Source organism: Styela clava, chromosome 3 (genome assembly GCF_964204865.1).
Source record: "Styela clava chromosome 3, kaStyClav1.hap1.2, whole genome shotgun sequence".
In the NCBI taxonomy this organism is placed as follows: domain Eukaryota; kingdom Metazoa; phylum Chordata; class Ascidiacea; order Stolidobranchia; family Styelidae; genus Styela; species Styela clava.
In genome coordinates this window covers 16,565,533-16,580,131 of record NC_135252.1, presented here as the reverse complement: position 1 = coordinate 16,580,131, position 14,599 = coordinate 16,565,533, and the positions used below count along the sequence as shown (strand labels likewise).

At 33.7% G+C, this 14,599-nt stretch overlaps 1 protein-coding gene across 1 annotated transcript; it reads left to right on the top strand.

Moving 5' to 3' along the window:
- Positions 1-2,531: 2,531 nt before the first annotated feature.
- On the top strand, positions 2,532-14,224 carry LOC120343427 (uncharacterized). Its single transcript, XM_078110907.1, has 17 exons — positions 2,532-2,628; positions 2,937-2,990; positions 3,384-3,551; positions 4,818-4,975; positions 5,225-5,384; positions 6,090-6,247; positions 7,506-7,671; positions 8,065-8,124; positions 9,907-10,092; positions 10,425-10,591; positions 10,825-11,026; positions 11,412-11,569; positions 11,965-12,072; positions 12,150-12,221; positions 12,696-12,855; positions 13,194-13,331; positions 13,801-14,224. Exons 1-17 carry the CDS (start codon positions 2,586-2,588, stop codon positions 13,842-13,844), a joined length of 2,202 nt encoding a protein of 733 aa, XP_077967033.1. The 5' UTR covers positions 2,532-2,585; the 3' UTR covers positions 13,845-14,224.
- Positions 14,225-14,599: the final 375 nt, after the last annotated feature.

Genomic DNA, 14,599 nt, shown 5'->3' with positions numbered 1-14,599 from the left:
TACCGTAAAAAAACCCAGCAGTTTTACAATTTCCACAGCCGACTAGGCCAGCACATACACTCATAAGTCATTTTTTCTTAGTTGCATCTTTTATGATATAGGACATTCCTTTGTTTGCATGCTTCCATTGTGCTAAGCAGGTAGATCAATACCAAGCTTTTTAATACGATAGCGGACGTGGACAATGTAAAGGTTACAGAGTAGTAAAATATGTTTGTCGCAAGAAATTAACACTGAAAATATCTTTATAGCTTTGTATTTTAGAGAAGTTAACAGAAATCATGTTAAAGTTTACTATGACGAAACAATGTTGTAATCGAGGCGTTTTTGCGTCACTTTTCGTGGTGACGGCTAGAACCTGAATTTTCAATTCCCCAAAAACAGAATCTGGAATGAGTATAGTGACGTTCAGCTTACCACTATGGCAACCTGTAAGAAAATTTCATGGTATCGAGTAGACGCATACGTTTTGTAGCTTATTTCGGAAATACTTTATCCCCATGACCCTGTCAACATTACTCACCAGTTCCCATATTTACAAGCGTTTGGTGATTTGGTCCCTGAAGTTAAATCTGAATTAGAAAAAGGTTCATTGCTCATTATTTATCGTCATTTCGGAATTTTTCATACGTTCACATCTTTTCTCGTTAATGCAATGTTCTCGACTTTTTTTTTTATAGCCGTTCTATTTGCACCCTGAGCAAACTCGGGTGGTACAATGACTGACCTGCAAAACAAAAACAGTTACCTTCGATAAATCTTTGTGCTCGTTAAAGCAGAAGCATTGTGTATACTCCAATATCCGGATGCGTAATCAAGTACTGCTGTCTCTTTCAGATTACTGCACATCACAATAGGAAAATATTATGACCTTCCGGCATAATTTTAGCTCCAGATTAGGTCATATTCATTTATAGAGCATCCACTTACGCATCACTACATAAAACCGAGGGTATCACTTCAGACATTTCAACATCGTTTAATAAAAATGCGTAGCAGCGTAGAGAACGCCACTCTCGCGATGTATTATTTTTTGTATAAATTTTTAATTTCAGTTTGATTTCGAATCATTGAAATAAGGTAAGATTTTGTGATACGCTAGATTCCATCTGGTGTATTGTTAATTTAGCCGCAGGTAAATAATGTTAGATATCTAATACCCGCGGCGTGTGGGAATTCGTCGAAGAAAGAATTTGGAACATGTAAATTTGATATGGTTATTATATATATCAGAAATATTGTTTACTCGCTTTAGCATTAAATAAGACTGTCGTCTACCTCCACTTGATGGTCCTCTATGCATTGCGTCGTGGATACCAATTTTGCGGCAGGCAAAACCAGAAAAGCGTGACGACACCTGTCGACCAATTACGCTAAAAAGTGTTTAGGTCATAAATGAGCTAATTAGTTAGTAGTGCTTGAACTGTGCTAGGCTTTACTGTATATGTTAGACTGGCAATATTTTCACTCCGATTTTTGTTATGGTATTTACTGAACTTTTTAATAATGTATTGAAAGTCAGAATAGCATGTCGAGACCGGGTTAATATTCGCCTTCTGGCGAACTTATGTTCATATATTTAAGCCGGAACCGCGATACGATTACGCTGTAGCTTAGTACAACAGGTCTTCCGTATTGCAGAACAATTACTCTTTTGATAGCTTAGACGTAACAATAGGAGAGAGCTTTTAATGGAGACTGGGATTTTTGTTTGTCAAACATATAACTGCATATGACATTGGAAATTTAGTGATATAATCTTTATTGGTTGTAAAATCGGCGCTCCAGAAGTGTGTGTACCAATATGGAGGTAACTAATTTTGTTCGCCTACTTTACATCAAGTTGTGTAATAGAACGGTAGCCTATGGGCAGAAGGTATATACACTTGGCTAACACAAAAAGTCCTCGAACTCGTAATAGAACTAAAAAAAGGAAAGTCGGAATAAAATTATGGCCTAACCCTCACCTGGTACACATACTACGAGAGTACCGTAAAATCTAATGATCAAGTAATGTTTCCTCTCTTGTAAGGCTAATAAAATGTCGTCTGTGAGTGCTGTTGTGAGCAAATGCTATGGCATTGCTCTTCAAAGTAAGTGTAAAGTATAGTATGCTTGTAACTAATGTATATTGCATATTTTAGAAACGAAATATCAATTTCTGTATCAGAGATAGTACAACATACCTGATCGTAAATTACTACCTTTCCTATAGCTTCGGATTCGTTTACAGATGTTATCGCGTTATAGCTTTATCTTAGAACTAAAACTCGAATCTGAAATCATCTATTTGAAAAGGTGTAAATATATCTAGACTAGACTATATCAGCACATTTGGGTCCCATAACTCGTTGTAAAAGCGAACCTGTCCAATTATCATAATTTGAACCTTAGGTTGAATAATCGTGAAGAGCTTTTAATTAAATTGTATATATGCGGTTTCGCCTTTTCCCAGGACGAATGAGTGAGGATTGCGGTCTGCATTGTAATAAATAACCCGTTTGAAACCTTTTATTTTGTTGATATTTACAGACGATTGTTGTAATAATAGTTTGTTTAGAAATTGCAATCAGTAGGATTTTCCAATGAAGATGTTCCGACGCGAGGTTTTGGTCAGCTTTCTTTTGTGTAAGTGCGTTTAAGTATGTTTGTTTTTGGTTAGCCATAGCAGGAGTCTACACATATTTGTGTTAAATAGCTTAAACAAGGTCAAAAAAATACAATGAGAGCTCCCAGACAACTTCGACATATCTGATGAAATCCAAGCCCGCGGTGACAATGGGATAAACAACGACAAGATACGAGACAGATATTCGACACGATGACATCGTGCTGCTGCAAACTTCGCAAATTTAACCTAACATTTAGGCTATAAATGTTTATATATTATACAGTACATTGCCCGATTCAACTCAAATTTTATTTTTTAATCTCAGACTTTTGCTTGCAAACTGTACAAGCAGATGACTGGAGCTACGCTGGAGAGCACGGTAGCATTCTATCTCTTATTTACTTGCTAATTTCACACCAGTTCTAAGCAAAATATTTTTTAGTAATAAACACCATGAGTATTATAAAGGATGTTTGCCAATGAAGCCATAAAGCGCAGATAATATGCTGAGTTGTTTATACTTTGTCTTATCTCAACTTTCCAAATTTAGTAAATTCTGTGTTTTAATTTATATTCTCTCGGGGTTGCATCAGTTCAGTGTTGCTTTGAGCTATGGAGCCCATTTTTTAAACTTCTTCATTCATTAGATGAATCAAAAATGCGTTCGACTGTCATTTGTCGACTTTTAAACACGTCGTCAATTGATAGTTATTTGCCATAACAATTCAATCTAATTAGCATAACTCTTGACTTTATTATTTTATTGCGATAGGACCATCCAGCTGGTCGGAAGAAGCTCCAGCATGTGGCGACGATGCCCAATCACCAGTTGATATTCAAACAAACGAAGTTCTCATTGATCCTAACTTGCGCATGTTGAAACTTCAGGGATACGGACAACATTTAGACGGCGGTGAAGTTCTCAACAATGGCCACACAGGTATGCTCTTCAAGATTCTATAAATAAAATAATATTCTTAAATTGAGCGAGCTGTACTTTAGCAAAATATGGGCAGTCTGTAAATCATGGCTGCAGAATGGTTTTAGAAAAAGTATTCTGGTGAAGGCATTACCTCCGCCAATTGTTGTTACCCATGGTAATTTCGCAAAGGTCAGTAATTACCGGAAACAAGAGAATAACGAGTATGAAATATTCCTATCTGTTTAGCAGGATTAATATTACGTTTTCGGTGTATTTTACGTTATGCCCCGAACAAAATGCTTTTGTAAGCCAAAGTAATGAGATTTCGCAAGAGGCCCTAGGGTTAAATCTTTTTGGCCATTAGCCAGCCTACTGTACCTAAACATGTCTCTCATACCACAAATAGCTTCATAAGCCCGCAATTCTGTGCAACTGCCGATGACTAAACGAATTACTCGTCCCGGTTTTACTCACCTCAAACGCCGATTAAGGTTTTGCTGAAAACACGCGATTATACTTGTTGTATAACACTGTTAAAAGAGTTACATTTTATTGTTACTTTCGGTAAATTTGTTTAAGTTGAGCCCAATAAATTTATATTACGACCAATGTAATGGCATAGATTCCCCAATGCAACGCATAAAACGCCAGACCCCAGGTTTAACATATGCAAACATATATTTTTTTGCAAAATATTGCAGAGCAATGCTGCAATTGCTGTGTGTCAATCAGACTATCCTTACTGTCGAGTGATTGGATTTAGTAATAGGCTCAGTTAGCTTATATACACTTTCAGCATCATATGGATTCATTCCCATCTAATAGGCCTTCAAGCGGTTAGGTGATCTCGTTAAAATCACGTGATGTATTACATCATTAATTTCATAGGTTTATGGGAAATATGCGTTTTTATCGCGCCGTATTTTACGGGAGCACATAATGAGTATAATATTTGCTAAGCCGTTTGTTGTGTCCGGAATAACAGATTGGGCTTACTCTGACAATAAAGTGAACTTACCTCAAAAATATTTCCATACAATAGCATCATTCTTTTGGGTCAATATTTAAGTCTCGCATATAGCTGAATATATTTTTAAAACTACGCGGCCGCTGGCGTTATTTAATCTGAATTGTGGGCTGATTTTAACTTTGATATTATTCTGATTTGGGTATTTTCAGTTTTATACTAGCATTCACATTTTGAAGTTTATATTTTCCCAGTAAAAATTCACATTTCATATTTTATAAACAAAAGTCTTTCATAAATATCATGTCTTCTTTCAGTTAAACTGAATTTTCCTGCCAACAAAACATTTATATTATCTGGCGGTGGAATGGGAGAAAATAAATATCGCGCATTGCAGCTGCATATCCATTGGGCAACTCCAGGATCAACTGATGGATCTGAACATACTGTAAATGGGGGGCATTATCCAGCAGAGGTAAGAGATACAGTATAGGTTTCAATGAGTAAGTATGGTTTGGTTCAACCAGACGTTTTGTATTATTTCTGGTCTTGAGAAGAAAATTACAAAACAGAGTTTAAAATTACAAAATACTCAACTTATCGTGACAACAATATGAAATTTGAGTTGATACAATATGAAAACTAGTAGTTTATTTGCTATCTTAGACTTAGATAAATCAAATTTTTTATTTCACACAACTTACAATTTTTCACTCAACTTCAGATGCATATTGTTCACATAAAAGAACCGTACACCAGCGTCGGACAAGTCAAAGATATGTCAGACGGATTGGCAGTTTTGGGCGTTTTTCTAAAAGTTGGCAACAGCAAAAACGTTCATTTTGAAAAGCTCTTACAAGCAGCACAAAGGTGTAGATATAAAGGTAAATTTACCAAAAAATATTTATAAACTTCCGAGGACCCGGGAATATCAGTTAAATTTCGCATTTCAGATCCCATCTTAACTCCCCGTTGAACTTAAGTTAAAAATGATTAAATGAAGCCTATATATTTAGGAAGAATGTCACAACAAATGGTTGTAATACTAATAGAACAAATGATAAGTTGTTTATACAATAACATATATTTATATAAATAAACATTTTGTTCCACGCCGTAGCCGGTACCATCGTCAGTTATCGTTCTTAAATTCCTAAGTATTTGACCGCCCTATGAAAGCTTGGCTATATAGAAATATTTTGAATGTAATTCATTTAAGAAAACGATCACTTTCTATAAAATTTAAATTTCAGTCATTTCTATTTTTATTTTCGCTCTGGTATAATAACTGGAAAATACTAGTTTAAATGAAACTGCTACTTGACACTCCAAATTTATAATTATCGTTTGATCAGACGAATTCACTGTGTGTGGTATGTTTCCATGAATCAAGCCGAAAGGAAACACAACTTTACTAAAGCTACAGTAAACTCGAAAAGTAAGTCGAACGAAAGGATTAAAAAGCTTTGCATATAGAAACTTCTACGTATAAAAAATTCTTGATATTTGCAGAGCTTCATTGGGCATATGAATATGAAGTATAAATCATTTAACATGTGAATATTTGTCTCTTGTATAAAAAAAAATAGATTCAACAAGCACACTCGAATCAGGACCAAGATTGATTTCGCTTTTACCTGATTCTGCTTCATATTACCGATATAGCGGATCTCTGACAACACCTCCGTGTTATGAAACAGTAACGTGGACAGTTTTCCAAGAACCCGTTGAAATATCACAGTCCCAGGTATGCTCACTTAATCAAAAATATGTCATGAAAACGAAACTGTATTATTTATCCTACGCGCTAAAATTAGTATTGATTCATCAAAAGATACCGAAATGTTGGCAATAAGGCAACGTAATGTTTGTATAAATCGCTCTTGTTTACTTAAATACCACTCGTATGCTAACTACCTTGTACTATTAGCTAAAATCAGAAACTTTTCTATAATTTCCTAATAATTGTGAAAATTTGAGTATTTGTACAATCGGTATTCTAAAGATCATATTTTACAAATTGAGTGTGCTGGCGTCATGACCTGCATACGCCAGGATTAAAATTATCGATCACTCTGATATTATGGTAAAGTTGCTGTTAGTTTCCTACAGCACAGCACGTGTGTATGTCATATTCAAGTATTCAAGTGAAAATAAATTGTACAATACATATTTCTGATTCCCGGTTACCTCAATCGCTACGCGCTGTTTACAATCGATGCATATTTTAGGGAAATATCTACACGAGAAGGCTTTTGTACTGAGTACGAGAAAAATAAATTTACGTTTCTTGGTGGTATGGTCATAGTCACAGAGGAACGATGTCGAAAAATTTTAATTTAAACAAAAAAGTGAAATTGATAGGATTCGGAAAAATAGTAATTTAATTCTAAGAGACCATTTTTTATTTTAATTTTTGTTGACCCCGAAAAAGTTGGCATATGTCAATTGTTCTACAAATTGAACCTATTAAGATATTGTGTTTCTATATAATTCGGTTTCCAAAATCCCAACACATCCATTTGTGTGTAGATATCAGGCATTTGTTTCGTCAACACAAATTCCGAATAAATCGTTCAAGCGTTTCAAATTTATTTTCTTGCAAATTAAAACACTATCTTAAGTAATTTGTTATGAACAAGTTAAACAGACTTGCTGTTTTCTCGACATTAACAAAATATGCGTTTTGAAAAACAATAGCTTCGCAGGTAATTGACTTTCATTTTGGACAGGGTGAGCAAATCATAGCTTTCAAACCACCAGCTTCACCCAATAAGATTTAAAGTATTTTAGCCTGGTCAAGTGTGAGCTGTCAAACGAGAGTTTGTATTGTCGAAAGATTTGACTGGCACAGTACTATACACATACTGGACTTTTGTAGTTGAATATCTTCACAAAAATGAAACGCCTGATAAAATATTTTACATATGATTTCATCTTCTGTATAACAATAACCTAAAATAGCCTTATTGAGATGACTATTTGTAGTGTTTCAATTATTGTAGATGGAAATGCTTCAAAGTCTGAAGTCCGTTTCTGCTCCTGACGCCATCAAAGATAGAGTTACGGCGAGCGATGACACCGATTTGTCAACAATTGATAACTTGGGAGGAAATTATCGACCTGTACAATCATTGAATGGGAGAATAGTTACTTCGTATTTAGATATAAGTGAGCTTTATTGTTATCAATTAATTTTCTAATTAAATATTTTAGAACTGATTGTATTCACTATTTGTTGTAAAACTACTTTTGCAATGAACTTCCACATTTTTGATGACTGAATACAAATTATAAATTGATTTTAAATATTTTCCCTAAATTTGGTGAAAATCGCATAATCGGCATGATTTTCATATTTTTGTCACGCTTCGCACCTTTGCGTTGGTAAATAGAACTCTTTGGGTTAACCACGTGAATATTTAGTTTCTCCCAAGAGAGTGAACTCGTTGAAAATTCTGCGAATTGTGATAACAGGTATTTTCGTAAAGTAAAATTAAAATTATGAATATTTTCTACTCAAAACGTCGCAACACTAATTTATTTTATTTATTCCTTCATCAGAATTTTTTTTGAAAGAAGATGATGAGACGCATGGTTGGACTTATTATGGTTCAAATACAGGTAGGAATGTTATCGTACTTAGCTATGCTGTAATGAGCGAAAGTGATGAACCGAACTTTCTTGTGCTAAGCAGTTTTGCTATGCCGCAGTTGAGCGGTTTGAAATTTAAAAAATGAATCTATTTCGATTGCATTTTAAACACTATATTCATTGAAAAAATGTTTTTCAAATTCTCGCATTCGTGACTTGGGTTGTTAATGGCAACGCGATGATAAACGATAGTCTGGAAATCAATAGACAGTCCAGTTTTTTGGTATAGAATTTAATTGCATCCATTCATTAATCACTTATGTATACCATTTGATATGGCAAAGATACCGGTAAAAAGTATTGTATAGGAATTGATGTTTTTTGGATTCAATTATACAAAAACACTGGCTCAAGCTGTACAGCATTGTTTCCAAAGTAAACTAACCTAAAGACGAATAAAAATTTGAAAATATTTACTCATAATAGAGTGAAAACAAGTGTTTTCGTTTTTTGCAGTGTATTATTACTAATATCAGTAAACATTCAGAAGAATATTCGTAATTGTCTAATATCACGAAAGACATTGAAATATGTATGAGACTTTATACGTCAATTGTCAATTTTATGTCAAAAATCTTTTGAAGTTTCCTGAATAATTATAAAATTGTTGCACCCGTAGCAAGAGAAAATTCATATTTACCTATTTTACTCTTCTTTTTTATCACTTTGACGCATTCAAAATCGTGTCAAGGTTTTCATTCGCGCTTCCTATGGTGTTTATGAACGTTGAAGTAAAATTTAATCTCCACAAAACATTTGATATGACTGCAATACACATTACTAAAAACTATAGACTTCTTAAAATGGGTTCTAGTTCGAGAATTACCAAATCCCGCATATACAGGTGTTTTTGTGGTTTTAAGTGGAAATACGCACCATGAACAATATGAATATAAGTTATTGCCAACATGCCATGCAAGAGCCGTGTTGTTTTTACTAATCCCATTTACATTCACTCAACCCGAAATTTCCGATTAAGGCATTTACTTAAGTTCAAGAATCGTGAATATACCTATATAGAGTATAACTGTATAATATGGGCCAAAATTACAGACTTATTGAAGCGGAATTGATATGCAGAAAAAAGTCACAGAAATGACCGAGATCATTGCGGATAGATCCAATTTTGATGTATTAAAAAGAAATATAGCCCCATAACTTGTTTTTTTAGTTTTGGTAAAATTGGTAAACTTTGCGAATTGGATTGGTTTAAATTGATTAATTATTATTGCTCAGATGGAGCGATAATAATTCATTACAAGATGATACTTCTTGCTGTAATCATTTATTCCGACCACAAAAAGCTTGAATTTCATATTTGAGCTCCATATTTCCATTTCAATGATTAGGTTATAATTCAAAACCTCCGTTCTACCAACTTACTTCATCTTGGCTCCGTATGTAGCAATTGCCACAATGATGATTGAATGAGATGTTATTAGAGTGATAAATAGGAATATCTTAATCTATTTTCACAAAACCATGTATATTTGTAAAATATCTTGAATAGTAATTACTATTCCAAACATAGAAACGGATTGTATAAACTATATTTATCCTTGTTATTAGAGTTATATCTCGCTTTTCTCAGAGAAGTTGCGTATACAAAACTGTGATCTAGCAGAAGCTTACAAATTTACTTGGTTTGTCGTGAATGAACTGAAAGTGCGACTTGCTCCTTGCCAGGAAAGCATGAGCATTTTTTCCACTCTGATCTCCTGATCCACTATCTTCATTATCAATTATTTGAAGGTACTGATGATTGGTCACACTCATATCCAGTATGTGGTCAGCAGAGTCAGTCCCCGATAAACGTTGTCGAGTCAAAAGTGGTAAAGTTGCAGGATGCACCCGGATCGAATAGCCCAGTAAAACCCATTATTTTTGATGGATACAACCAAGCATTAAAAGGTTCATTTGTCAACGATGGGCATTCAGGTATATATGTACATTTTGTGAATTAATATTACTTGTAAACTTCAAATTGATATATGATTGTGACAGGTGTATTTTACCTGCTGTATAATCTGTTTGTTATTAAAACACAAATCTAATTTCGTTTCTTTATTGACTGCTTACTCCAACAATTACTTTTACGATCTTGTTACAAAGGGATCCGTTTGGTCTGATTATCAGAAATTCCTAACATATACCGTATTTGTGTTGATGTTCTCGTGTTCAACATTTCGCTGTCCGAGACTCGAACATAAATTCTAGATCGTTACCTATTTGGGACTAAGTTCAATACAATTCAGTGTGTTTAATTCTAGCGAAACTTAACATCGACAAAGATCGAACTTACACAATATCAGGTGGTGGTTTGAGTGATTCATACACTGCATTGCAACTTCATTTTCACTGGGGAGATTTAGCAGTTGATGGAAATATTCATGGTGGATCAGAACATACTGTGAACGGTAGAAGATACCCTGCAGAGGTTTGCTACTTTTGAAGCAACCACGAATATGGAAAATATTTAAATAATAAGCTTTTGTACTGAGTTTTAAGAAAACTATAACTTAATCTCACTGTTATCGATAATCAAACGTAAATCAAAAAATTCATGAATCTCAAGTGTTGAATTTGAAAACAATGACATTTTCCTAATTAAAAAAACTTTTAATGTTGATTTTTGCTAATTATGTTAATGAAATCAAATAATTTTTACAGATGCATATCGTTCATGGCAAAAACTCGTACTTGTCAAGTTTAGCAGATTTTCAGAAGAATTCATCTGACGCTTATGTCGTCATTGGCGTATTACTCGACGTTGCCCATAGCGGCAGTAGTGAAACAAAACAAAATAATGACTACGGAAAAAATTCTAACATGCAGAAACTATTACAAGCTTTTGAGGAAATTATTTACAAAGGTAACATGTCAAAACTAGCGCTTAATGCTTACTCATCTCATATTTTATTTGATTGAAATAATTTGTATTTGGGTGGACATGAAATTACATTCGTTCGAAGTTTCTAATGAAGCCCATTTGTTATTAGTGGTGGTGTCTTATTTATCTTACCCTGTCTGGAACAATATTCTGAAATACTTTAATACAAAATTAACACACTATATTTTAAATCTATCAATATAAAATTCCAATTTTGCTTTATTGTCTCGTCACCCATGGGGTCGACAAGTTGGAACTATTGTAATATCCGAGGCAATGAATTATTTATACTTGATGAAAATTCAAATTTCTCAATTGTTCTTAAAAGTTTGATTCAAACATTAATAAACAGTATTTAAATTTACAGACGATAGTGTATCATTTCCCTCTGGGCCAAGCTTAATTTCACTCCTACCAAGCGATTATTCATTTTATCGTTACAATGGATCTCTCACTACACCACCGTGCTCCGAAACAGTTATTTGGACATTGCTATCTCATCCCATCGAAATTTCTGTGAATCAGGTTAGACTATAAATAATAGTTCTTTGTTCTCATATTTAACATATTGGTTTTCAATCATTTTATTAATCATTTTCTAAAATTTAACAGCACGCACGAAAATGCTATTAGAAATATTGAAGTTGATGAGCTAGAATCAAATAGTTATATAAGATAATAAAAATGCTTCAAAATCTTGCATTTGGACGCGGTCAATGTATATTCTAAGATTCAAAACTCTGTTTTTACTCAGATAAATTTAGAAGAATACTTGAATAGAAGAATAGAATCGAAAATGTAATCTGTTATGTCCATCGCAAAGGTGCAACCGTGGATGAACAAACAAATTTTTTTATTGTTGTAACTTAATTTCATTTGCATCAACACTGATAGTCTTCGTTTTCTCACATTGTTTTCAGTTTATTGCTTTTGAACGACTGTTCAGTAACAGTGGCGCAGATGTAACTTCCAGGGAGACTATAAAACATGAAAGCACAGCAATGCTTATTGTGCCAGGAGCGGGAAAGGTGAATATTAAGTCAAAACAAAACTTTATAAACCTGTATGAAATTAATAATTATTTGTATCGTTTCGTTTTATCAAGACCGAAGAAATATCAGAAGATACACCATTGGCAAATCTATCGAAAGGGATACTTGATACAATAACTGCAACGGTAAAATCTTATTTTATAAAAAGAATTATAAATAGAGTTCATTGTTGCGAAGGAGAAGGTAGGCTGAATAATAATGAGACATAGCAGAATTTCAATAGTAAGCAACGAAGGTTAGGAATCATAATTACAATGTGCAGGAAGCAAAGAATTTTATCCGCGTGTAATCTGTCGAAAATTTACGAATCGTAAAAATTTCGGGCGCGTAGTAATTATTTATTTGGGAAAATTGAGCTGAAGTAATATTATAGCGAAGTCAACTTTTCATTGAGGAGCCAATGTGACTACGTTTGTTTTTCACTTTGTAGTTACAATGCGCAAAGACAGGTGGTTGTAAATTGTTTCTCAATAATTTTACACATTGGCAAAATATCACTTTTGAATGGGCGTTAATAATAATATCTTTATTCATTTTTGGATTTCTATTTGCTAAATAAAGCAAAATGTTTCAATATATCTTATTTATAAACTCGATAGCTAAACAAGGCCAACGTACCTTCGCAACTGTTGCCTGGTAACGAAACAAAAGATCATCTTCTGAGAAACAACTATCGACCTATTCAACCTTTGAACGGGAGAACAGTCTATGTCTACGAAGATGTTGACAATCCATCTACAGTTTCTACACCAACTGGAGGTTCGTATTTTTATTCAGAATATACAAGATTTGTGTACACAGCGACCGAGTGGTTAGCGTGTTCTACATAATTATGTTGGTATCATAAATTAAAGATGTCGGGTACTCCGTGCTCATCATGGATTCACTTTCTGAGGGTTCGGAGACTAAAAATCATACGTAAATAAGAATGAAAAAAAATCCCATTCATTTTGTTCCTGTGATCTGCGAGTATGCTTGCGAATACACGCTACTCACTAGATTTCCAAGCTGAGTTGATGCAAAATAAAATTATAAACTTCAATTTTATGTTTATTTATTAAGGTCTTATTATTTTGTTTTTGTTTTGCACTTCCCAGAACCCGTTGGCAATACCGGTCCACCTGTACTCGAGATCGTTCTATGCACACTAGCAGGAATCATCGTATTTATAGTTATGATTGTTTTGGTTATGAAGTGTTGCTGCAAAAAGAAACAAAAAAAATCTAAATACACAGGTATAAACGTTGTCATTTTGATCTGACTGTGATAGTTCCTACTTTCATATTGACCTGCATTATCACTGAAAATACATTCCAGAGCATGATGAATTCAACGCAAATTGAGAAACAAAACTAAACCATTACGAAGTACAGAAGAAAAATTAGATTTCTACATCGATTCGCAAATTTTCATTGATATCAAATAATTTAACATGCAAAAAATTTTAACATGCATTCCATAATATCCTTTAAACTGTGAATTTCCGAGCGCTTACTTGACTCATAACTCATAAGAATCGTGAATTCATAATACTTCATAAATCTTTATTTTATCAAGTCGACGATGAAACTGGAGCAATAAACAATTTCATATTTGAAAAATTTACATCTGTTTTGAACTTACATTGATTCACATAAGTACTAACATCACGGTGGGCTGTACAATGCTTAGGTTTTATGTCTTGAATTACTCTTTTTGTTTCAGGCGCCAGACAAACTACTGGTAATGAAGAAGGTCTCACTTTATAAGAGATGTTTATCACACAATAACCTCAGTGGTCTTGCTTTTCGTAAAATATTGTTTAATACAAATGTTTTTTTCATGACTACGTCAATGAAATCGATCTGAATTGAATGAAGCAAGACAGCAGGTGCCACAACAATTAAGACTTGGAAAAATACAATAAATGACATTTAACTTGATATGAAAGCTAAATACATATTCTTCATTTGAATTGTTTACTTTGCCAATGCTTAAGCTAACATCACTTGCTTGTTATTAATTAAAAAATCAAATTTGTTGAAGCCGCGTGTTATAAATAATAGGCTTCTTTAATTAAACCAAATTTTATAATATGAGTTCTTTATCTTATTGACGTTTACAAATAGAAAATCGAAGTTTATTATTACGGAATGAGTTTGATTATTATTCAAATAAACGGGGTAAAATTAAGAAAGAGGTAATTGTGATCGAGTATTTTGGATATTCCCAACAAAGTTACAAGTTGTAAGTTTCAACACGAGTACACTACAATCAAATGTATTTTAAAGAAGTAGTATGTATGACCTCGCGGTTATAATCGCTGCATCAATTCACTGTGTACTTTATGGTCAACTGGTTGGCTGAGATTGACGTTTTGGTTACATAGCATTCAACTTCGAATTTTTACTCCTGACATATCAAACTTTGACTCCAGCGTCGGGTTACGGGGTGTTTGAAAGTGAAAGTATTGACTCTTGACCCCAGAAAAAGTATTCCCATTTTTTACCATTCAAACATTTTC